Source organism: Oncorhynchus keta, chromosome 2 (assembly GCF_023373465.1).
Source record: "Oncorhynchus keta strain PuntledgeMale-10-30-2019 chromosome 2, Oket_V2, whole genome shotgun sequence".
Lineage (NCBI taxonomy): Eukaryota > Metazoa > Chordata > Actinopteri > Salmoniformes > Salmonidae > Oncorhynchus > Oncorhynchus keta.
This window is the reverse complement of record NC_068422.1, coordinates 71,410,313-71,434,748: the sequence shown is the minus strand read 5'-3', so window position 1 is coordinate 71,434,748 and position 24,436 is coordinate 71,410,313. Positions and strand designations below refer to the sequence as shown.

General features: G+C 45.2%; 1 protein-coding gene across 3 annotated transcripts in view; it reads right to left on the bottom strand.

The window, feature by feature from the left end:
- The window catches only part of LOC118362490 (furin-1-like), a 96,507-nt gene that overhangs the window by 14,363 nt on the left and 57,708 nt on the right, over positions 1-24,436 (bottom strand). For all 3 annotated transcript variants that reach the window (XM_052482203.1, XM_052482199.1, XM_052482201.1), the window contains exons 4-8: positions 18,980-19,075; positions 15,959-16,087; positions 15,690-15,766; positions 5,826-5,914; positions 1,696-1,868 (exon numbers count right to left, since the gene is read on the bottom strand). In XM_052482203.1, coding sequence (XP_052338163.1) covers positions 1,696-1,868; positions 5,826-5,914; positions 15,690-15,766; positions 15,959-16,087; positions 18,980-19,075 — 564 coding nt within the window. The remainder of the gene's footprint in view (positions 1-1,695; positions 1,869-5,825; positions 5,915-15,689; positions 15,767-15,958; positions 16,088-18,979; positions 19,076-24,436) is intronic.

The following is a 24,436-nucleotide window of genomic DNA, read 5'->3' as shown; positions in this document are numbered from 1 at the left end:
AGGGAGAGGGACAGAAAGAACAGAGTCAATAACAAACCTAGACAACCACTTCTAGACAGGCCTTTCTGACGTACATGACCACATGCATATTTTGGTGTGGCGCAGCTAATGAAAGAGGGGAACAGTGTCATTCAATCTAAATTAGATTCCCATTGATACTACAGCACAACTCTTAACAGGGTCCATCTCTGAAAGGCCTGCCACAGCTCATCCATACATCACAGGACTGTGTGATCACTCAGACGCTTTGAATCCAAAGAGCTTTAATGTACCATGGCCGCAATACAAGACAACAGGGACCGGACCATCTGTCAACAAACCCTGAGCAATAAATCATCTGTGCTATTCAGCATTCACAGTGAATAAATATCAAAGTCCCACAGAATGCTCCATTGTGCTGGGTGGTGCAGCCTCCACACATTGACCATCACACGCAACAATCATGTACAATGTAAACAACAGACTGGAGCTACTGATGATGCCATGGCTAACTATATAATAGTGCGTTTACATGCCATATGCTTTTTATTTGACAGGCCTGTAATAAATGGAGGCCGACAGGGCACCAGTAATGGCCCTCAGATGGGGTTTGCCCCATAAGGTCTGATGGTTCTTTGAATGGCCCGTTGGCCCTGGCTCGGCTCTATGCTTTATGACTGGCTCTCTCACACCCTCTTACTCTTAGAGCTGGGATCAGATGGATGCAGGCTCCCATGTGTACACTAAAGAGAGCCTGGCATATGGCCCCTATACGTCTGCAGTTGGGATGCTTACTGTTCCCTCCGCTCACACATCCAAAGACTAAACACACCCCCTTGTGCCTTATTGCTTAACTATAGTATAAGCGTTTGTAATCACATTTCTTTTGGTGGAGGCTGTATACAGTAAGAAGCCCATTAAAGACACAGAGCCTTCAGCAAACCAGCTACTGTTTCCTATTGACACTAAAGACCAGGACCAGTAACCATCCTGCTCTTTAAGTAGTTATCAAAATGCCTAAAAGCAATAGTCTCTCTCTCACACACACACAGATAACGTCTCAGGGTTGGCAGTATGTCACCGTCTCAGGGTTGGCAGTATGCCAATGCTCTGCTCGGATGCCCATGTGAGACGGAGGAGCTGGAGCTAAGACTTCGGTCTCTCTGAATCCTGCCACACTAACGTTAAAGCCCCATGAACTATTTACATCTGTTAGCATTTCACATGCAAAAGAAAATGTGCACGTGACGTGAGCTCAATGGCGTTTTATTGAGGTAATCTCATAACACAAATATCCTCCCACTCAGATTCTGAAATCACTTCTACAATTGTGGTACGGTAGTGATGTGAAGAGAGTTGATTGTGTAAAGTGCACTTCAGGTGGTTATGAATGTAAAATATTTTCAGTGCTTTGTATTGAGGATTCTTTTTCCTACAGTATTTGTTCAGGCCATTTATTATTTTATCCTTAGTGGAGTTTAGAAAGCCTGATACTTCCACTGTGACCAAATCAAATTTCCCTATTCATAATCGTCTGGGTCATGAAGTACACTTGCGTTGTTCAAGCTGCCTTTGTCCTTCAAAATGGTTGAATAGTTTACTACATAATTACTGGCTGTGTGTAGAGGAAGTCATACAAACTATTGATGGTGAGGCAGGCATTGGGAACGCGGCACACAACTGAGGCCCAGAACACACAGATATTTACACACACACCTCGGTCACTCCACGCAGGAAGGCCTCCTTGGCGAGCTTGGCGGGCCCATCCACCGTCTTCCCATCATCCTCGGGGCCCCAGCTGGCACTGTAGATGTGGATGTGCTGTGGGTTCAGACTGAGAGACTGGGCCTCCACCACGTCGGTCACCTCGCCGTCCAGCATACGCACTCCTACACACACAATCTAATAACCATCTACTCCTTTTCTTTGAAGAGAAATGCAGGCAAGGTTAAACTCAAATACCAAAGCCACTGGTAGGAAGTGTTCCACAGAAAAACAAACAGTCAGCAGCAGAGTTGGTGATAAATAAGTCTTAGATCTGAAGAAGCGCTGATACTGAAGGTTCGTTTACAGGTCATAAATGAGAACATTCTGTTTCCCTCCAAAGAAAACAGATGAAAAGTTTGAATCCGGGTGGACTTTGCTTTGCACAAATCCCCTCTGCAGAAGAGGGACACTTGAATTGGGATATGCCAGCGCTTTTAAAATATTAAAGCCATCGATTCTGAATTTAATTTTGAACGTTTTCTAGTGCTAGCCTCTAGGGCAGTTTTCGGAGCCTCCTCATCCTCTTTTTCTCCGCACCCCCATCCCAGCCCAGCAGATAGGAAGCTGAGAAATCGAAGGCAGACATCTTCAAAACAAACGCGTTGGCTGCTTTGATGCACGGAGGGTCAAGCTATCCATACTGCCCTCATACCGGTTAAAGTAAACAAATAAAGTTCAGCCCTTTGAAGTTCTCCAAAGGCATCCAGTGGCAAGGGCACTGACTCAGGGTCCCCGTAGAGCTCAGAACGAAACGAGCAAATCGTTTTATAGGAGGAGATAGCCCATTATCTGGGGAGCGCTGCGCCCATCTCTGCTACCCCTTACCTCCACCAACACACAGGGATTCTTCTGTAGGTGGGTTGAAGCCAATACAGCGGTCTAAATCTTAAGGTCAAAGCTTGAGCTTACAGTTTGTGCTCTGGAATAGTGGTAGGATTTCTGGTGGGATGACAAAGACCTGCCTTTCATTGGTAGTCACTGCCATAGTGATAGGATATTAGATTGATCTCTCTCTCTCTGTGCGCGTGCGTGCGTGCGTGCGTGTGTACGTTTTACAATACTTGTGAGTACCAGAATGACACACAAGAATAATAAACCAATACAATTCAGAGAAGTGAGGAAATTAGGTTTAGAATTAGGGTTAGGTTTAGGGTAAGGTGTAAAATAGGATTTTGAATGGGAATCAATTGTTGGTCCGCAAAAAGTCCTCACGTGTATAGTAAGACATTGTTGTGTTTGTTTAGGTGTGTATGGTATGAGCTGGTGGAGGGGCAGTGCAATAGGCCCTCCACAGTATGGCCTTTCTAGAAATCTCCTTCACCCAAATCCAGATAGCTGATATTCTGAAAGAGCTGCAAAATCTGGACCCCAACAAATCAGCCGGGCTAGACAATCTGGACCCTCTCTTTCTAAAATTATCCGCTGAAATGTTTGAAACCCCTATCACTAGCCTTTTCAACCTCTTTCATATCGTCTGAGATCCCCAAAGATTGGAAAGCTGCCCTCTTCAAAGGGGGAGACACTCTAGACCCAAACTGCTACAGACCTATATCTATCCTACCCTGCCTTTCCAAGGTCTTCGAAAGCCAAGTTAACAAATAGATTACCGACCATTTCAAATCCCACCGTACCTTCTCCGCTATGCAATCTGGTTTCCGGGCTGGTCATGGGTGCACCTCAGTCACGCTCAAGGTCCTAAACGATATCATAACCGCCATCAGAGACAATCCTGTGCAGCCGTATTCATCGACCTGGCCAAGGCTTTCGACTCGGTCAATCACCACATTCTTATCGGCAGACTCAACAGCCTTGGTTTCTCAAATTACTGCCTCGCCTGGTTCACCAACTACTTCTCAAACAAACAGAGTTCAGTGTGTCAAAACGGAGGGCCTATTGTCCGGACCTCTGCCAGTCTCTATGGGGGTGCCACAGGGTTCAATCCTCGGGCCGACTCTTTTCTCAGTATACATCAATGATGTCGCTCTTGCTGCTGGTGATTCTCTGATCCACCTCTACGCAGACGACACCATTCTGTATACTTCTGGCCCTTTGAATACTGTATTAACTAATCTCCAGACGAGCTTCAATGCCATACAACTCCCCTTCAGTGGCCTCCAACTGCTCTTAAATGCAAGTAAAACTAAATGCATGCTCTTCAACCAATCGCTGCCCACATCTGCCCGCAAGCCCAGCATCACTACTCTGGACGGTTCCGACTTAGAATATGTGGACAACTACAAATACCTAGGTGTCTGGCTATACTGTAAACTCTACTTCCAGACTCACATTAAGCATCTCCAATCCAAAATTAAATCTAGAATCAGCGTCCTATTTCGCAACAAAGCATCCTTCACTCATGCTGCCCAACATACCCTCGTAAAACTGACTATCCTATTGATCATTGACTTCGGTGATGTCATTTACAAAATAGCCTCCAACTCTCTACTCAGCAAATTGGATGCAGTGTATCACAGTGCCATCCGTTTTGTCACCAAAGCCCTATATACTACCCACCACTGCGACGTGTATGCTCTCATTGGCTGGCCCTCGCTTCATATTCGTCGCCAAACCCACTGGCTCCAGGTCATCTATATGTCTTTGCTAGGTAAAGCCCCGCCTTATCTCAGCTCACTGGTCACCATAGCAGCACCCACCCGTAGCACGCGCTCCAGCAAGTAAATTTCATTGGTCACCCCCAAAGCCAATTCCTCCTTCAGCCGCCTTTCCTTCCAGTTCTCTGCTGCCAATGACTGGAACGAACTGCAAAAAAATCACTGAAGCTGGAGACTCATATCTCCCTCACTAGCTTTAAGCACCAGCATTCAGAGCAGCTCACAGATCACTGCACATAGCCTAACTACCTCACCACATATTATTTATTTTTATGCTCCTTTGCACCCCAGTATCTCTACTTGTACACTCATCTTGTGCACATCTATCACGCCAGTGTTTAATTGCTATATTGTAATTATTTCACCACTATGGCCTATTTATTGCCTTACCTCCGTTATCCTACCTCATTTGCGCACACTGTATATAGACTTTCTCTACTGTACTATATGTTTGTTTATTCCATGTGTAACTCTGTGGTTGTTTGTGTTGCACTGCTTTGCTTTATCTTGGCCAGGTCGCAGTTGTAAATGAGAACTTGTTCTCAACTAGCCTACCTGGTGAAATAAAAAATATTTATTTCTAGAAGTGGGTATTTCTACTCACTTATTAACAGGCAGCTGCCGGACTGGGCCAAGCCTGCGGGTAGGTAGGTCACACACACACACACACACACACACACACACACACACACTGTTCCTCTGCTTCACTCTCCTTTACGCCTGACAGGGCACCCTTGCTGCAGTCTTGGAAGGACTGTGGTTGGTCAGAAAGTTTCTGTCCTCTGAGTGGGGAAGGTGAGCAGAAGCTGCTGCTCATTAACCATCTCATTAACACGCAGGTTCCAAGGCAGACTGTTTAATCACTGCCCAGTGTGGAGTCTACCTTTATAAAGGAAGTAGTCGTGCTGAAGAGGCTGAATGCAGGAGACATACAATATGAAACTTCTACAGAATTTATTTTTCGACTAACTGAATAAGACTTGTTCATCGTTTAAATGAGACAGTACTACTCCAGACAGTAGAGAAGTGGCGGCAGGCAGCTATTGGATGTGACCAATAAGGACTAAAACTATGAGTTGGATTTAGCCGGGCTGTGACAGCTGGAAACATGCAGCGGCATGGAGAGATAAAACATTCAGAGGGGTAATGAGATGAGAGCATGAACTGACTGGATAAAAGAGATGGCACTAATTAAAGGGATTACACACACTTACACTGAGGCATGGGCTCAGAGGAGTCACACAGATTATCACACACACCTAATGTTCATAGAGCCTCACTGTCATCTCGGGCGAGAAGTGGAGGAGGAAGAGTTACCCTTGAGCAACTCCTGCTCAAACTGAGCTCAGAATAGTACGGATGCAGCACACGTCTTAGCAGTCAGAAAACGTGAAGAATTGAAAGATAAAGTGGAGGAGATAACAGAGAGAGAGGACATGAATCGCCCTCTGTTGTACGGTACTGTACCTCCAATCTTGGCATTGTAAGCCACTCCGACTCCACAGATCCCATTGTTGGCCATCGCCGCCACCTCGCCTGCACAACGAGTCCCATGCCTGGAGGGAGAAAGAGGCGGAGAGAGGGAGGGAGGGAAAGAGAGAGAAAGACAAAGAACGAGAGAGAGAGAAAATGAGCAAGAGTGAGCAAATGAACGAGAGAGAGAACGGGGGGGGGGATATGTCCTCATCTTGATGTGATTTACCCATATAAACACAGTTTACATTAGCTACAAACTACATAATTGTCTCCAGGCAGTGTGCATTATCTATGAATGGAGCTCTTGGAGAGAGTAAATTAACAGATACAGGAGGTTGTGTAGGAATGCACTCCCTGCGATACTGTGGCCATCGACAAAAAACAAACTCATGTAGACAAGTCCTTGGTTCTGGCTGCCTCTCAGCTGTTCCGACTCAGCTGTAGCCCAGAGAAAAACAGCCAGTCAGTCAGTGAGCGAGGGTCATGAAACACTAGACTGTTCCCTTCCAGCAGGCCTGACCATGAGTCTGGGGCCGCGGGGCCTGCCGGCAGCAAGGAAAGACAAAATGAGCTGACATGCTACCATCTTACGGTGGGGGAAACAAATTAGATTAGCCATTTCCACAAAAGGGCTTTTCATAGAGTCTGTGCCGCTCCAGTTTGATCTCTCCCTCTCAGCGCTGTAGAGGATCGGTGGGAGAATGTGGACCACCACATTCCAGTCAGGTTCATTCCTCCGCTCGCTTTGCACCACGGATGGACACGGACACTAAACGTCCTCCAAACCACCAGCTCCCCAGGACAATCAGTGGGAGCGGATAATGCCAGGGTTAGGATACACCAGATAAGCAGAGAGCAGCTCCACTGCCAAGGAAAGCAGCCCAGCCAGCAGGCTCCCATTCAGAGTGAGTAAATAAACCAGTACTATGGTGTTCTATCATAGCCCAGGGGAAATACCCCAGTGGGCTGAGAGAGACTGACACCCTCCATTGATAACTTGCATGTGGTCTCAGCATGTGACTCTATGGAGCACTGTGACTGAGCCACCAGAGCTCTATGAAAGCAGCAGCATATGCAAACGGTTAGCCATGGCCCTCGATGAGCAATTAAAGAATATGAAAGGGACTTAATGCCTCCAGTACCTCTCTTATAGTGGGACATCTAACTGCCATTTAATTCTGGGGGGGTCAGCTGTACTCAAACAACCTCCGCAACACTTTAACCTCACTTATCCAGGCCTGACTGATGGGCGTTAGGCTAGGCTAATGTACTCCATTAAACCCACAGGACGAAGACCAGGACCCGTTAAACAAGAGGACCAGAGAGCGCTGCACTGTGGATCAACCAATCCATCTGAGATCTCTTTAGACGCGGCTATGAGCTGTGAGTCAAAGATCAATGTCAGAGTTACCCGAGTGCTCAATGTCCCACTAACAAGTGTCATGGAACCTGGATTAACTGCAGGACCAGAGGGCCTTTTAACGACATGCTTGAATGGTGAAGGGTAGAAGGTGTAGAAGTAATTCAAAGAACACATCTAAAGAATGACACATTTGTCAGAGTCATATCTGCCTCTGAAAAATACATATCCACGTAGATCTGACACGTTCTTCTGGCATGTGATGTTGCTAGGGTAAAATCAAAGGATGCAGAAAATATCCCAATCTGAACATCTTCCAGAATCCAAGACGTGCGATCCTTTTGATGCAAAATGTTATTTCCAGAAGACAAGGGCATTTTGATCCATTTGCACCACTAAAGGCATTTGAACATGTCTAAAAAGGTTGAAAATGATCCAGGAGACCATTTGGTGTCTCTCGTGGTGCAAGACATCCCAGGGTCAGGAATCCCACAATGGTGGGAAGTCAATTGGCCAGCAACGCAGCACAGCAGCAGTCCATCTCAGAGCCACACAATGTGCTGATCTGACCTCCTCATTCAGAGAATGTGGAGGACATAACTGGTTGGGTCAGCAGCCCAGTCAATCACATCCTCTGAGTGAGTGGGCCTTTACAGACTGTGGGTTGCTGCTCCAATGGAGAGGGAAAAAGCAAACATGCCACGGTCATCCAGTTTGGTCTAGGGTGAAAGTGGGCTTTTGGAGGTGCTGGAACTGCTGAAGAAATGGTTTGTGAAGTCTTCTTTAATGAGGAATGTACACTGACAGACTGGCCAGGTGAATTCAGCTGAAAGCTATGATGCTTTATTAATGAAATGTGTTAAATCCACTTCAACCAGTGTAGATGAAGTGGAGACAGGTTAATTCAGGCTAAGGTCTATTTTTCTCCATTTCCGCCTGACTGACGTGCCCAAAGTAAACTGCCTGTTACTCAGGCCCTGAAGCCAGGATTTGCATATAATTGGTACCATTGGAAAGAAAACTGAAGTTTGTTGAAATGTTAAAATAATGTAGGAGACTAACATAATAGATATGGTAGGAGAGAATACAAATAAAAACCAACCAGATTTATTTTTGGAGAGCCCATGCTCTTCCAATCGAACATATAGGGAAGAAATGTAATCTAGCTCCCAGTATGCAATTCCTATGGCTTCCACTGGATGTCAGTACTCTTTGGTCAAGGTTTCAGGCTTGTTTTTTCCCCAAACGAGGAAGAATGAGTTTTAGTACTGGGATACAGACTTGGAAATTAGTCTATGCGCGCGACAAAGAGGATGCGCACCTGCTAATATCGTTTTCCTATTGAACATACTTATTTCCTTGTGAAATATTATAGTTTAATTACATTTTAGGGTATATGAGGATTAGATAGAAACTTATTTTGACTCATTTTAACCAAGTTTAGCGGTAGCTTTTGGATCCCTTTCTCTGCATGTTGAACGAGTGGATTACTCAAATCGATGGCGCCAACTAAAGACTTTTTGGGATATAAAGAAGGATTTGATCTAACAAAACGACACTACATGTAGCTGGGACCCATTGGATGACAAATCAGAGCAATATTTTTTTTTAAGTAGGCAAATATTTAATTGCTATTTGTGAATTTATGAAACCTGTGCTGGTGGAAAAATATTTTAATGTGGGGCGTCGTCCTCAAACAATCGCTTGGCATGCTTTCGCTGTAATTATTGTATATCGGACAGTGCAGTTAGATTAACAAGAATTTAACCGATTTAAGACACTTATGTTCCTAAATGTTTAATATCCATCATTTTTATGATTATTTATTTGAATGACTCTCCCTCCAGTTTCACCGAAAGTTGTCCCGCTAGCGGGACGCCTATCCCTGAGAGTTAAAGAAAGATTTTTAAGCCATGAGACAATTGAGACATGGATTGTGTATGTGTGCCATTCATAGGGTGAATGGGCAAGACAAAATATTTAAGTGCCTTTGGGTTATGGCAGTAGGTGCCAGGCATACCGGTTTGTGTCAAGAACTGCAAAACTGCTGTGTTTTTCACACAGTTTCCTGTGTGTTTCAAGAATGGTCCACCACCCAAAGGACATCCAGCCAATTTAACACAATTGTGGGAAGCAGTGACAACATGGGCCAGCATTGCTGTGGAAAGCTTTCGATACCTTGTAGAGTCCCTGCTCCGATATAATTGCCCCCTTACACTCTAACTGGTTGTGCCACCACTGAACGCAAATGCTTCCTGTAGTTGTTGATCAGTCTCTCATAGAGGAATTTAGGCACACTCTTGCATGCAGAACTACTTTAACTCAGCAACATCTATGGGTTTTCAAGCATGACCTGCTTGTTTCAAGTCCTGTCATATTGGGATTAGGTCTGCACTTTGACTAGGCCAATACAAAACTTCAAATTTGATTGTGTTTTGGATGATTGTCTTGGGTTAATATTATGTTCCAGGCTTCCAGCCAAATAACCACTGGGGGTTCAACCAGCTGGCCAGAGTCACAGTCACTTCCAACTAATTTCCTGATGCAATGGAAGCACACAAACAAAAAGAACATTCCCAAGATTTTCTATGATAATGATTGGTTTACAGTCATTTAGCAGACGCTCTTATTCAGAGCAATTTACAGGAGCAAGTAGGGTTAAGGGCCTTGCTCAAGGACACATTGACAGATGTTTCACCTAGCCAGCTCGGGATTCAAACCAGTGACATTTCGGTTACTACGCCAATGCTCATAACCACTAGGCTACCTACCACCAAATTGAATTTCAATTGATTCGATTTCCTGCATTGCATCAGCCTGGCATTGACATGGGATTGAACCCAACCTTGTGGTGTGGATACAGAGGTTGTAACTGAGCAGAGCTCTGGTGTAGGCTATACGAGGGGGCTCAGATGAATTGGCCTATCAAAACACACTTTGCTCCACTCTGGCAGAACAAAGTGACGTCTCTCACTCTCACAGGGGAGGAGGGCGGCATCTTTCATCAAGTCACAGTGAAATAAATGAACATCACAGAGCCTTAATATCCCCCTGACACACAGTCTGGACTGATCTGACACACTGGCAGCCTCACTTACCATCAGTCACAGACCAGAGGACAGAAACTCTACTTTATATTACAGCTGTAAAGTGTGCAGTTAAAAAGCCTTCCATAAAACAACCATCAATGCTATATAATATAGATGAACTAAATGTACTTGCCTGGGATCAGACACTGACTCATGTGAGTAGGTCGGCCTCCATCTTATATTTCATGAAAGAATACACTGACACTCAACACAAAGACACAAAGACTCTGAATAGCACCGTGCTGGTATGATAAACTACAGTATGTAGAGAGGAGGTGCATCATCAGTAACAGATTATAGTTATCCCTTCAGTTTTATTCAACGGTTACTGTTTGTAATGAGATACGCTCTGATCCAATCCCTGGACCATCTGTTACAGGCAGGTTGAATAACAATTTTTATTGTCTGTCTGTCTGTCTGTCACACACACACACACACACACACACACACACACACACACACACACACACACGATGGTCTCATATTTGAGGTTAAAAATAGTGGCTACGGTTCCAGATTTTCTGTGGCTAAAGATCTATGCTTATGTGCTGGATTTTTTTATAAGGTAGCCGCTGCCCACTCTGCTGCCTTCGTAGCTGCTGCCCTAATTGTGTAACAATCCTCTGTAGTCTCCACACAACAGTGATATTTATCTAGAGGGATAAGAGCAACAAAAAGCCATGTCAATGAGTTGAACACAACAGGCATTATCTGATTACAGACACACATGTCTGGAGAGAAGACTGAGACTTACACACAGCTACAGCTGGCTGCCAGCCCAAAGCTAACCATTAGATTAGCATTCATTCAAAGAACAGACAGCCCTACTTGCATCACATCACTGTGTGGAGGAAACACCTTCTACTCAAAGATTCTTAAACAATGACTCAACTAAAAGCAGACAGGCAGTGTCCAGGCACTCCGATACACCCATAGGGTAATACCTCACCAAAGTCACGTTGAAACAGACTAATTCTGAGTAATTTCTCTACTGTAGTCTGGAAGATGGGCACAAATCTTGGATCAGCTCCACCAATCCTAGGCTAGAACTCAAAACTGACATTGAATTAGACCAAGTGCTAATTTTACTTTTATGTAATGACATTGGGTCAGTTGTCTTCATCCTTGCTTTAATTGACAACTGCAGTAGGTCACACCATCAGACCGCTAGCTGGCCGTTCCTCCTGGCATAATTTACCATTAGGTATGGATCTAGGATGAGCTTACCGTGCCCAAAACATCACCCGCAGAGGGGGGGAAAAAAACAAACATTTTTTTTAAACTTAGGCTAAGTGAGAAGGGGCAACTCCTTCCTTCATCTGAGCTGCAGTTGAGCAGGAAATGAGGCTGGTCCCCGAGGAGCTGCAAGTCAGCCTGACCAGAACTACTGGAGCAGAGACAAGGCCATCTCCAGTCTTAACACCACTGACAAAGCCAATTTTCAACTGAGCTGGCCAGAAAGTAAAACATAAAGGTAAACTGAGGACAGGATACTGTAGACGGTGTTGGAATGATAAACTATGAGAGGAACGAGACAAACCTCCCAGAAGTTTGGACTAACTTAACCGAAGGGCATATTAAAATAAAACAAGAAAGCTGATTTCCATGGTAATCTAAAACAACATTATCATTGTGCTGTGAGAATGCTGATTTTGCTTTCTCCTTAGCTGGAACTCATATTTCATAGTTATCAGTTTCAATAGAACATGGCTCCCATACTGGTGTGGAACTGGAGTGCTGAAACCATAAGGCTACAGTTTGATGAACTTTCGGGATAATGCAGCCAATTTGGTGCTCACATCCCCATGGCAACCAGCTGCCTCCTTAAAGGTCTTAGCATAATAAATGTTAACACAAGGGGAAACCACAGGTGGAACTTCCATAAAGACACAATATTTCAAAAGGAGCCAACTGTTAAAAGAACAGAGATTAACAACAAATATTTTTTATGTGGGAAAAACTACAGGTGGAACTTTAGAGGTTTCCTACAGAGCAGAAACACAGTGCTAACAGCCATTACATAAAGTTACACGTATTATCGTTGCGTAACGTGATGAAACTTCCTACGGCAGGTCCAAGCTGTAAAATACCGTCCAGTCCACTGAAGTCCTGCTTCAAAATCCAAAATGACACCCTACTACCCATAGCGCACTACTTTTTAAATGATGCCAAAAAGCAGTGCACTACATAGGGAATAGGGTTCCATTTGAGTAACCTGTCTGTGTGAGAGCTCTTCTCGCTCAGATGCCATATTGGGCTATTGATAGCTTGACAGGGCGCTCCTTCCACTCGCTGTTTTTCCCTAACCTGAATTAATTACTGAGAAGAAAATCATTTGTGCTCTGAGGCTGGGCCAGTGGCCCCAGCTGATCATTAGCCTGCCTGCCCTGAGGTAAAATCTGGACAACTGCTCTGGCCCCACTCCTACTTAATCAGCTGACTAATGAGTTGACCTACAGGACAAAAGGTTTCTCAGTGTTTATGGAACAGAGGCAGAGGGGGAATACAAAGCAAACATCTTGTGTAACTAATCTGAGACGCTGTAAAAATGAATCAACCTGGGTTGTTCTGTGGAGTGCTCCTGATAAAGAGCCTTCCTCCCAACACTAACGACCGGGAACATTAGGAAGAGGGATTTAATGTTCCAAAGAAATGATGGGCTGTAATGAAGAACAAGCATTCTCCTCCTCTAACTGATAGCAATATTTGATAAGTCAGAATGCAACCTTATATAACATCAATTGAACTATTTTCCTTGGCCCCTGCAGCCTTGTTACAGACAGACACAAACGTGTGTGTGTGTACTAGACATTTCATGCTGTGTGTACACAACCTGACATGTGACAGTGATACAGCGGAAACTGAAAGCAAATACTACACACATGCCTCCTGTTACAAAGCAAGAGCTCTTTCTGTCTTGCACTAACAGACACAGAGCACTGGCACCCTGGATGCCTGAGAAAAGGTGGTCAGATGATCACCAACACTTACTGCTACCAGCAATATCCCCAATGTTCACCCAATATACAGCTACATTGCTGTGTGTGTGTGTGTGTGTGTGTGTGTGTGTGTGTGTGTGTGTGTGTGTGTGTGTGTGTGTGTGTGTGTGTGTGTGTACAACTACAGTACAGTTAATCTAAGTTTCTTGTCCTTGATGGTATCTTGCAGCACGCCAACTTAATGTAAAGCACGATTCAAACTCTGGCTCTTTTTAATTAAAATATAAACAACATGATATCAGCCATAGTACAGCAGTTACAGCACCGTGTGATAAAATCAACTTCCTCCAGGACATAAAAAAATACATCTCAAGTCTGCTTTACCAAAATACCTCAAATAACAGAAAAGCCTCCGTTGGCTAAATCAATTACAAGAGAACCTCAGTTCAAATCTTATGGAGATTATCCTGCGCTAGACCTAGCTTTAAAGCCCGCCACTCCCAGCTGAGGACGGGCTATTTGGGAAACATTTGATGCATAAAAAGAACCCCCTCCCCCAATTCCAATTTTAGCTCACAGCAGAGGCCCATAGAGAGACTGATCCTCCTGTTCTAAGACAGTATGGCTGCAGAGCCACAGGGCCAGATCACATGTTGACTTGAGAATCACAGGGCTGAATGGCCACATTGCTGCAGAGGAGCGTTCCTCATGCAGTGGAAGAAAGGGAGCTTTATGGAGGTGAACAGAGCTGGGCTTTCTGCAGGGAACAGACCCTTACACAGCCTTACAGAGCTCCAGCCTGCCCACAGGGTGTTTACACACACGCCTACACCAACCCCACGCAGTTACACACACCTCAGTCCTGCCACGGGGAAGCGAGGCAGAGCTCGGCGGCCGGAGATAAGGGCTGGGGTGAGCTAGGCAGGGAGGAGAGGACAAGCCAGGAGGATTCTCAGTCCAAAGGCATTTACTGCACTGTGTGTGGGGGGGGATAGGGGAATTAACTGTCTGTTGGCTGTGTGTATGCTGGGGGAATAATAATGTATGGCTCTGTGTGTATGCTGGGGGAATCATAATGTATGGCTCTGTGTGTATGCTGGGGGAATCATAATGTATGGCTCTGTGTGTATGCTGGGGGAATCATAATGGATGGCTCTGTGTGTATGCTGGGGGAATAATAATGCATGGCTACACTTTGTATGCTGGGGGAATCATAATGGATGGCTCTGTGTGTGTATGCGTGTGTGTAGTAAGTGGCAGAGCTCCATTGGCGTTGGCTCTTACTCCGCCGTTTCACTTTCTCGCCTTGACCGCAGGAGGCTCAAGACCTATGGCTATACACACTAGCGTAGGAAGTAATGTATGCACTGTCATTTTACTTGAGGCCATCTCCATCTCTCCTTACACCAGTCTGGCCTCCATGTGGACAGTGCCTGCTCCAGACCCATGCAGTCTCAGTTGGAGACCTTTGATTTCCACCAGCGTCTAACTATAACCCTCTTTGCCTGTCATCACCAAGCATGGTTTGCCTCAAGATTTTAAAAAAGGGTACTTGGCTAGCAGCCCGAAAACAGCAGATTACGGAAAATCACACATTTAAGTCAGAAAGGGGAAGCATGCAGGGGAGCAGAAGGAGAGGAGCAGGCCTTTTTTGTATTCGTTAACGCTGAGGAAATTCATTTGATCAATTCAGGGCAGCAGAGAAGACATCAGGGCGGTAGTAAACAAGTCTTAATGCCATCTGCTCAGGCCACTGCAGTAAAGCTGCTTTCTTCACAAATTCACTTAATCCCAGGAGATTTACTCCACTTAACTAGGCCACAGAAATGCCCTGTTAGCAGCTGGGTGATTTTAGACTCTAAAGCACATGTTTTTGCTCTCGATTGGGGGGGCCCAAAACCCAAAACCCAAAACCCATTGACATGTTCTCCAACCCTCTAAGAGTCTACTACTTCAATCTGTCTCCCGGCTTATTAAAATAACTCAACTGTCACATTCATTGAGTGCATGTCCCTTTCTCTTTTCACTCAGAGAAGCTCTGCTCTAACAGCTGACAGACCTGGAACCAAGCCAGAGTGACAGTGCCCATAACTCACTCCATTACCCCCCCCCCAGCTATTCCAGATCCCTTCCTCTGTCTCTCTTCAATAGAACCACACACCCAGCTGACTGCATGAGAAATTAGTCTTTTTTTTACGAGGACACCACAATGAAACAGCCTATTCATGTAGAGGCGTGACGATTCCCGTGTTATGCGTTAAGTATTGCCTAATATAAGAACCATCCTACACATCTCTTCTCTCAGAACTGAATCATAATGTGGCATGGGCACAAGACGTGACTCGTATTTCCATGATAATCATGCATTGACGTCAATGGTAGATCTGTATAAAGAATCAAGTTAGGCACGGGGAGAACAAATTCTGCTGTCACTGAAACAGTGTCTTTTTTAAAATCAGGGTCTTACCGGTTATCGTTGAGTTGTGTGTATCGTGGCTGAGGGTCTGGATCTCCGTCATTCACGTCATAGCTGGCGTCTGGGTCCTACAGGCAGACAGGGACAATCAGAATCACTCATCTATGATAAGAGGAGCAAAAGTCTAGGGGTGAATACCAATAGTCCAAAATGGCCTCCTCTCCTCATCAACATGGATCATGGAAATGAAGCCACCTTAAACTATTGAGATGCAGCAGCTCCAGCCTTGAAGCCAGGGGTAAGATGACAGTGATACTCACATAGTTTGATATAAGGTCTGGGTGGTTCTTCTCTATACCATCGTCCAGGATGGACACCACCACTCCCTTCCCAGTGTAGCCCAGCTCCCATGCACCTTTAGCATTCAGGTCACGATGATTAGCATTGTACTGTGGAGTAGAAAACACCAAGAACAGTCAATGGAGTCTAAAGATCCATTACAAGACGCACGTTAAATGACGAAAATGATCAAACATCTTTGCATCATCAAATTAAGCAATATACCACAAACCCCTGAGGTACCTTATTGCTATTATAAACTTATTACCAACATAATTAGAGCAGTAAAAATACATGTTTTGATACACGGTCTGATATATCACGGCTGTTAGCCAATCAGCATTCAGGGCTCGAACCACCCACTTTATAATTGTTTTTATGAAATGAAAAAAATATACCGCGATAGTCTCCAACCAGAAATATATAGATAAGTGTTTGGGTGGTGTCAGACTGCATTAGACATCAATCATAACAGAAAATGACTAAATCCCCACGGGAGGCAGACGGCATCCTGTGGCACCAGACAGGCTTACAACATCCTGTGGTGCTAGGCAGACAAAGGCAGACAGGCTCGTCACTCAGCATGTAGCATCAGCCCCAGACCAGAACCAGCATACATCTCTCATCAGAGCCACCCCGAGGGTCTCTGTTAGTGGGCAACCAGCCACCAGGGTAATGGTACAGAGACTTCTACACAGGCCTTTTGGTATTCTCTCCACATCATACTTGACCATTGGTCAAATACCATGACTGAGGCCTTGCAGTTCACAGCCATTTCTCTAAAATGCTGCAGCAATTTAATGTAATTTGTCTGAAAAGAGTCCTACTATTTTCCTCTCATCCAAGGCCTTCCGTGTCAGATACCACACCCCTTCCGTGTCAGATACCACACCCCTTCCGTGTCAGATACCACACCCCTTCCGTGTCAGATACCACACCCCTTCCGTGTCAGATACCACACCCCTTCCGTGTCAGATACCACACCCCTTCCGTGTCAGATACCACACCCCTTCCGTGTCAGATACCACACCCCTTCCGTGTCAGATACCACACCCCTTCCGTGTCAGATACCACACCCCTTCCGTGTCAGATACCACACCCCTTCCGTATCAGATACCACACCCCTTCCGTGTCAGATACCACACCCCTTCCGTGTCAGATAGATCAAAGCTTTGGCCATGGTTGTGTGGGTCCATCTCAATCCTGATTAAATCTGGAAATTACCCTGAAAATTCTCCAGGCTCTTGTAATGGTCTTGGACATTGGTATTTCTCCTATACCTAAATTGACCACTTACTACATTAATTATTGGCACATGAACAAACTGTCCTGCCTTCCAAATCTCACACTGTGTCTTGAGCTTTTTTTTTTATTTCTTTTTTTTATCCATGAGGGACAGACCAGTGATATGAGCTGCGGTCATACATAAGAATAAGCAGAGGAAGTAGCAGCAGAGTCTATCCATGTCCTTATCATAGAGACACAGTGTAAACTGACGACAGATACTTTCTGCCACCAAGAATCACCTGGGCTCAGGCTCAGACTAGGCTCTCAGATGCTCATACAGCAGCACCCCATCTAGAACACTGCTTAGCCTGAGTGCACCCTTGTTACATGCACACTACACCTACACCCTTATACACACCACACTACAACATTATACCTTTGCTACAGCTACATGCGCCCACTAAAACTAAATACCCTTTTTACACTCCTTACACCCTCACAACCATCTCATTGCATACTCTCTACTCCTCGTACCTCACTGCACAGTAGCCTTACTAAACCCACTAACCGCAAGCAGCACCAGCTGTACCTCTCCATCGCAGTGCCCCAGGTTCCCTGCCTCCCTCTGTGGCATGATAGTAAACTGCTTAAGTCAAATCAGTGTGCCTGGAGAGTTTGCGAGCGAGCTGTGTGGTGTGCGACAGAGCTGTGAACTCCGGAGGGGAATTAAATGTAGCTAGTCACACTGGTGAAGTCAGCAGCGCCCCCCAACAACAGCTCGGGGACATGGGGCGAAATTGGATTTGCTTCAGCTCCAGCATGAGCATGTTGGAGAATAAGCGAGGAATGTTTGTTTGTTGAGAATTACAATCAACTCTTTTATATTGCCTTGAACCTTCTTTGAGACTAATTAAAGGTGGAGCAAAGTGAAGAGAAATCACAACTTGTTTATCTCACCGTTTCTTTCATGGACCACTGGATCAGACTGTGTAACCTTGTCAAAGTGCTTCACTTTGCATTTAAGATGATACATACAGTCAATAACTGAGACTGGTTTAATTTCAGTCCTTTATTTGTATTCACGGCCTCGTTCGGGGACTGTGCCATTGTCTGGGGAATAAAATAAATAGATGAATTCAATTTAAGACTGGAAACCCAAATGTGTATGCCGTTCTGATAATGGACTCCTAAAAGACCATGGTCATTAAGCAGTCCATTCTGCATCAACCAAGACGTTTAAATCACACCCACTCCTTCAGACAAAGGGCCGCCATGTATTAATACAGTATATTGAATAGAGTAAAGTTGATTTTTTACTCAGCCAACAGGGAAATATCCATGGAGTTATTGAGAACGGGCAGATCAAACAGAGCGCTGGGCTCTGCTGTGCCACTGTATGGGCTATTATGTCATTTCCCTTTTAATAAAGATACAGGCTCTATAGAGCCCTGTGCATCCAGACATAACATTGCACACAGCCGAGCACAGGGAGGAATTACTGATCAACTGAGAAGATGTTTGAACTGTCTGTCGCCTGACAACACAGTGGCTTCAGTGATGGGCAGTAGTCTGAAGTTGTCTGAGAGGTTGTTTCTGAAATTTCAGTCCATACACTGAGGAAGCCATTGTGGCTTATTTATGACGGCAATGAAGCGCTGAGAGTGGGTATTGATTTCTCTCCCTCGCATGAGACACATTCTTCCTCATATTTTTCCTATTGAGAGATAATAAAGTGATAAAGATTGTTAAACGTCAGCCAGACTTGGTCTACTCACCAGGTACCACTGCTGGGTAAACTTGGGGTCTGAGGGCTCCGTGTAGATGTCCCTCTTCTTCCTACTCTTCACCACCTGCTGTTCTGCCCACGTCACCTGAGGAACACACACACACACACACACACACACACACACACACACACACACACACACACACACACACACACACACACACACACACACACACACACACACACACACACACAGAGAGAGGCATCAGTCATGGCATTAAACAGAGACATGATTAGACTCAGCTTGGGCACTCCACATAAAAGCTGGAATCTTTAATGGTGAAACTACCACATCCTTTCCCGAAACTACAACAAACAAGTTACTGCAAACTGTTGTTTGTTCTTCTTCATTAGACATTGTACTAGTGAGAAGCAGCAATATGTACTGCAATTTTTGACCACATTGGGCGACACTCCTCACATCCACTTCGTCAACAATACAAAAACAATAAACAAAAGCCGTGGGGCAAACAGTGGCGCCGTTTCCCCTGCTGCGGATTCCATCTTCAAGTAGACTCGTTCACCATCTTAATATCCTGATGGGAACGCCACTACTCCTCTAGTAACAGGGATTTCAACCAGAGGAGGGCCATTAATGAAGTCGCTGTGCTAATGCGGCACTCAATATACCAGAGGAAGACCATTAGTACAGGGTATAAGGAATAACTGCGAGCAGGAGGGAACATGAGGGTCACCGTTTCCCCCAAATGAAAGAGAAATCTAGTTTCAGCAAGCAGAGCGGGATGACAGCAGAGAGAGATAAAGGGAACAGTAGTTCTAACATACGTTTCAGGAGCTCCTCATTAGAGACCGAGCCTAACGACGGCCTGCGCTGAGACTAATTACAACTGCTAGATGAGGTCAGATAGGGGGCCACACAAAATCACATTAACGCAGACAGAGACAGACACACAAACAAAAACAACATAGAAAGGAGGATATATACACACACCCAGTCTTTATCCTCAGTCTCCCTCCTCGCTGTGCTCTGTCTCCCCACACAAAGCCCTGGTAATAACAGTAAGCAGGGAGGGATTTTTCTGGATTATGTGTGCATTGTGTTTATTTATTTATTTATTATTTTTGGCAGGTATTACTGCGCTGTTGGAGCTAGAAACTGTGTAAGCGACCAATAAAATGTGATTTGATATATTCTTCTCGGGGAGTTCCAGCCGGCGTGCGGCAGAAAGTGTGGACAGAGGCAGATTGCACACAACGACAACCCTGCGTCACACCCCCTCTACGGGCTGTCTCTCCGTACAGTGGAGTGGCTGAAAGGGACGCAGGCAGAGGGGGAAGTGGAGAGAGGGTGTGGACGAGAAGCTGCAGCAGGGAGGCAAGAGACTGCTGCAAGGACAGAGAGGCAGGCATGAAGGACAACCAGGAACCACAGCAGCCCCCTCTCTGCTAACAGCTCAAACCACAAGAGCGTCAATAACACCAAGGTTACTACCGACACAACACACACCTTTATGCGCTGCCCTCCAACCAATAATTGGTGTACAGAACGGACATGTTTACATGAATCAGTGTTGAAAGGCCCTTGCTGGTTGGCAGTTGTACAGAATCACACTGGAGCAGATGCTTCCACAGTGGGTGGCCCCTTCACAAGGTCAACACATTAAGAAGAATGGGGGACTGGGGGTGGGGCGCTACTGTACTGACAGCAGCAATATGAAAACAGAGACAACATGGGGGATTTGTCTGTGTCCTACAGCAGGGGATATCAGATGAAATAGTGGGGCATGGCTACGTTAGACTATTGGGATGTACCATCCGACTTCACTCCATTACCCATTAGTCCACATGACTTCCTGTCAGGAAGCAACAGTTTCCATGGATCTCTAATCCAGGCTGCAGTCATGGAACAGAGTAGATGGTGTTGCTTTCCTCTCTTTACCCAGTCATCAGCTTTACACTCACCAGCTCCCCACAGACCAGTCATCAGCTTTACACTCACCAGCTCCCCACAGACCAGTCATCAGCTTTACACTCACCAGCTCCCCACAGACCAGTCATCAGCTTTACACTCACCAGCTCCCCACAGACCAGTCATCAGCTTTACACTCACCAGCTCCCCACAGACCAGTCATCAGCTTTACACTCACCAGCTCCCCACAGACCAGTCATCAGCTTTACACACAGACCAGTCATCAGCTTTACACTCACCAGCTCCCCACAGACCAGTCAGCTCCCCACAGACCAGTCATCAGCTTTACACTCACCAGCTCCCCACAGACCAGTCATCAGCTTTACACTCACCAGCTCCCCACAGACCAGTCATCAGCTTTACACTCACCAGCTCCCCACAGACCAGTCATCAGCTTTACACTCACCAGCTCCCCACAGACCAGTCATCAGCTTTACACTCACCAGCTCCCCACAGACCAGTCATCAGCTTTACACTCACCAGCTCCCCACAGACCAGTCATCAGCTTCACACTCACCAGCTCCCCACAGAATAATGACGACTGAGGCGACAGGGGACATCAAAAACAAAGTTTTTTAAAATGAAACAGTGATATTACATGGCCAGAAGCAACATGGTTTTCCCCTGACTGTTAAGTCTCTTACTCTGCGATTTACTGGCGGCCACAGAATGAGGCTAGGTCAGCCATGCGGAGAGTGAGAGGGCCAAAAGAGGGAGGGAGAGGACCCCTGTAATTGTGCCATGCCACAGTCTGGGCTCGTCCTCCTGCAAACAAGGCATTAACAAGGCCTGCTACAAGACCCCTTAATCACAGCTCAAGCACACTCAGTCAAGCATGCAGATTAGCTGCTGGTACTGGGCTCACTATGTGCTGTGTGTACTGAGAACACACATTAGGGAGAAACTCACTTTCCATGAAAACAACAGTCTCTATGGTAACTCAGGGCAACACTGTTTACAGTCTGCATTTGACCAATGGAGCCTGTCATTGCTTTCATGAACTCTGCCAACCACAATACAACCAGAAAGAACACTGTTGATACTTTGTTACCTTGATGTTCCAGATGGAAAACCGGAGGTTCAGATGGAAAATGGAGGTTCTGGACTGTTAATGAACAGTCTGCTAAGCCCAGACAGAGTCAGTATCTCTGAGGTTATTGATTAAAAACAGGTCAGTCATGAAAGATAGCATCCCAGAGTAGCTAAATCCCTCTCTTAAGATGCACAGGGTTATCAAGTAGCGCCTGACTGCATAGAGGATGAACAAGCATTTCGCTACACTCGCATTAACATCTGTTAACCATGTGTATGTGACCAATAACATTTGATTTGAGGATGGGAAGGCAAAAAATAAAAAAAATTAAAAACACACTATCCTTTCCATAGGACTGATCTTTTCAAATTAGCCTAACGGATCACCCCCAGAAAACAGCATTAACTTTTTGGTGACCAGTACAGCAGGGGATATCAGTATTGAGTAGCTTCGATGAATAAGGTGCCCAGAGTGAACTGCTTGCTACTCTGTCCCAGGTGCTAATATATGCATATTATTAGTAGTATTGGATGGAAACTCTGAAGTTTCTAAAACTGTTTGAATGATGTCTGTGAGTATAACAGAACTCATATGGCAGGCGAAAACCTGAAAAAAATCCAACCAGGAAGTGGGAAATCTGAGGCTTGTAGTTTAACTCAGCCCCTATTGTAGATACAGTGGGATATTGATTGTTGTACTTCGTAAGGCTTCCACTAGATGTCAACAGTCTTTAGAACTTTGTTTGAGGCTTCTACTGTGAGGTGGGACCGAATGAGAGAAGAATGAGCCAGGTGTCTGGCAGAGTGCCACAGGCTCTGAGGCACAGTCACGAGAGAGTTAGCTCTCGTTCCATTGCTTTTCTACAGACATAGGAATTCTCCGGTTGGAACATTGATTCTATTCATCTTTTGAGAAGTTTCTACGGGCTGTAACGGAACTTTTTGTCCGACGTTCGGCTAGACCTGAACGCACTTTTAGATTTGTTTACCAAACGCCCTAACAACAGAAGCTATTTCTAATGCTATTTCTGACTAATGTTGGCCACCCAATATGGCGGATATCTTTTTGGCTGCTTTGTTGTCTGAACGCTGTACTCAGATTATTGCACGGTTTGCTTTTTCCATAAAGTTTATTTTTTTTATCTGACACAGCAGTTGCATTAAGGAGAAGTATATCGCATTTTTTAAATCAGACACCGTGGCTGGATTAACGAGAATGTATTCTTTAAAATGGTGTAAAATTCTTGTATGCTTAAGGAATTTTAATTATGAGATTTTTATTGTTTTGAATTTGGCGATTTGCACTTTCACTGGCTGGTGGAGAGGTGGGACGCTACCGTCCCACATATCCCAGAGAGGTTAATGAGAGGCTTGTGTTTTTCATATGAGACAGGGAGTGAATAAACATTTTGAATGGATGGATTTAAAATCAACACATTTTAAGACAAGAGAAGTTAACTTTGTCTCCGAGTTAAGTTTACCACAAATTACCATCCGATCCTCTGTCAAGAAAGACAGACGCTTCCAATGTTAATTACACTTAAAGGCCTTTGCCAAAGTTTCCCTATCGCAAAGAGAGATAATTAAGCAAATGTTTGAAAAGGGAAACATCGGAGCGAGCCAGAGAGGGAGTCTCCGGGAATTCTTAAACAGACCGAGTGAGGTGGGACAGAACAGAGGGAACCAGCTAGCAGTTAACAGATAAGATCTCCATTATAAATGGGTCCGGATGCCAGCTATCTGAGACGGCTTTTCTCTTTGCTCCAGACCATTCACATACAAGACCCCGGCTGCTTGGTTAAACGCTGCTGTCCAGCAGATACTGAGCAGACAGGTCTCTGTGCCTTCCTTCCTGCTCTCTTCTCCTCCATATACAAACATGAACACAACCAACCATGAACACAATCAACCATGAACACAACCAACCATGAACACAACCAACCATGAACACAATCAACCATGAACACAACCAACCATGAACACAACCAAACATGAACACAACCAAACATGAACACAACCAAACATGAACACAACCAAACATGAACACAACCAAACATGAACACAACCAAACATGAACACAACCAAACATGAACACAACCAAACATGAACACAACCAAACATGAACACAACCTTAGGCCCACACCAAAGCTAGAGTACTATTACCATGGCAGAGCATGGCTGTAGTATTACATTGCTGTAGTAACTGTAGCTGTGTGGATTGTAAAATGATTAGGTCCAGGGGTTTTCCCTGACAAACATGGCCTGACCAGGAATAACTTGTGGTAATACTGGATTGATGGCATTTTTTATGGGTATATCATTTAGGCCTAACACAATTTCACTACAGCAATGGTCTTACAACAGCAACACAATATTAGAGCAATGCATCACCATTACATGTGAATGAGCAGCCGGGCCAAGCCCAGGCATTAGCTCCCCGATCAGCGGGGTCTGTCAGCCAGACTGAGTTTTGGCAGAGTCCCT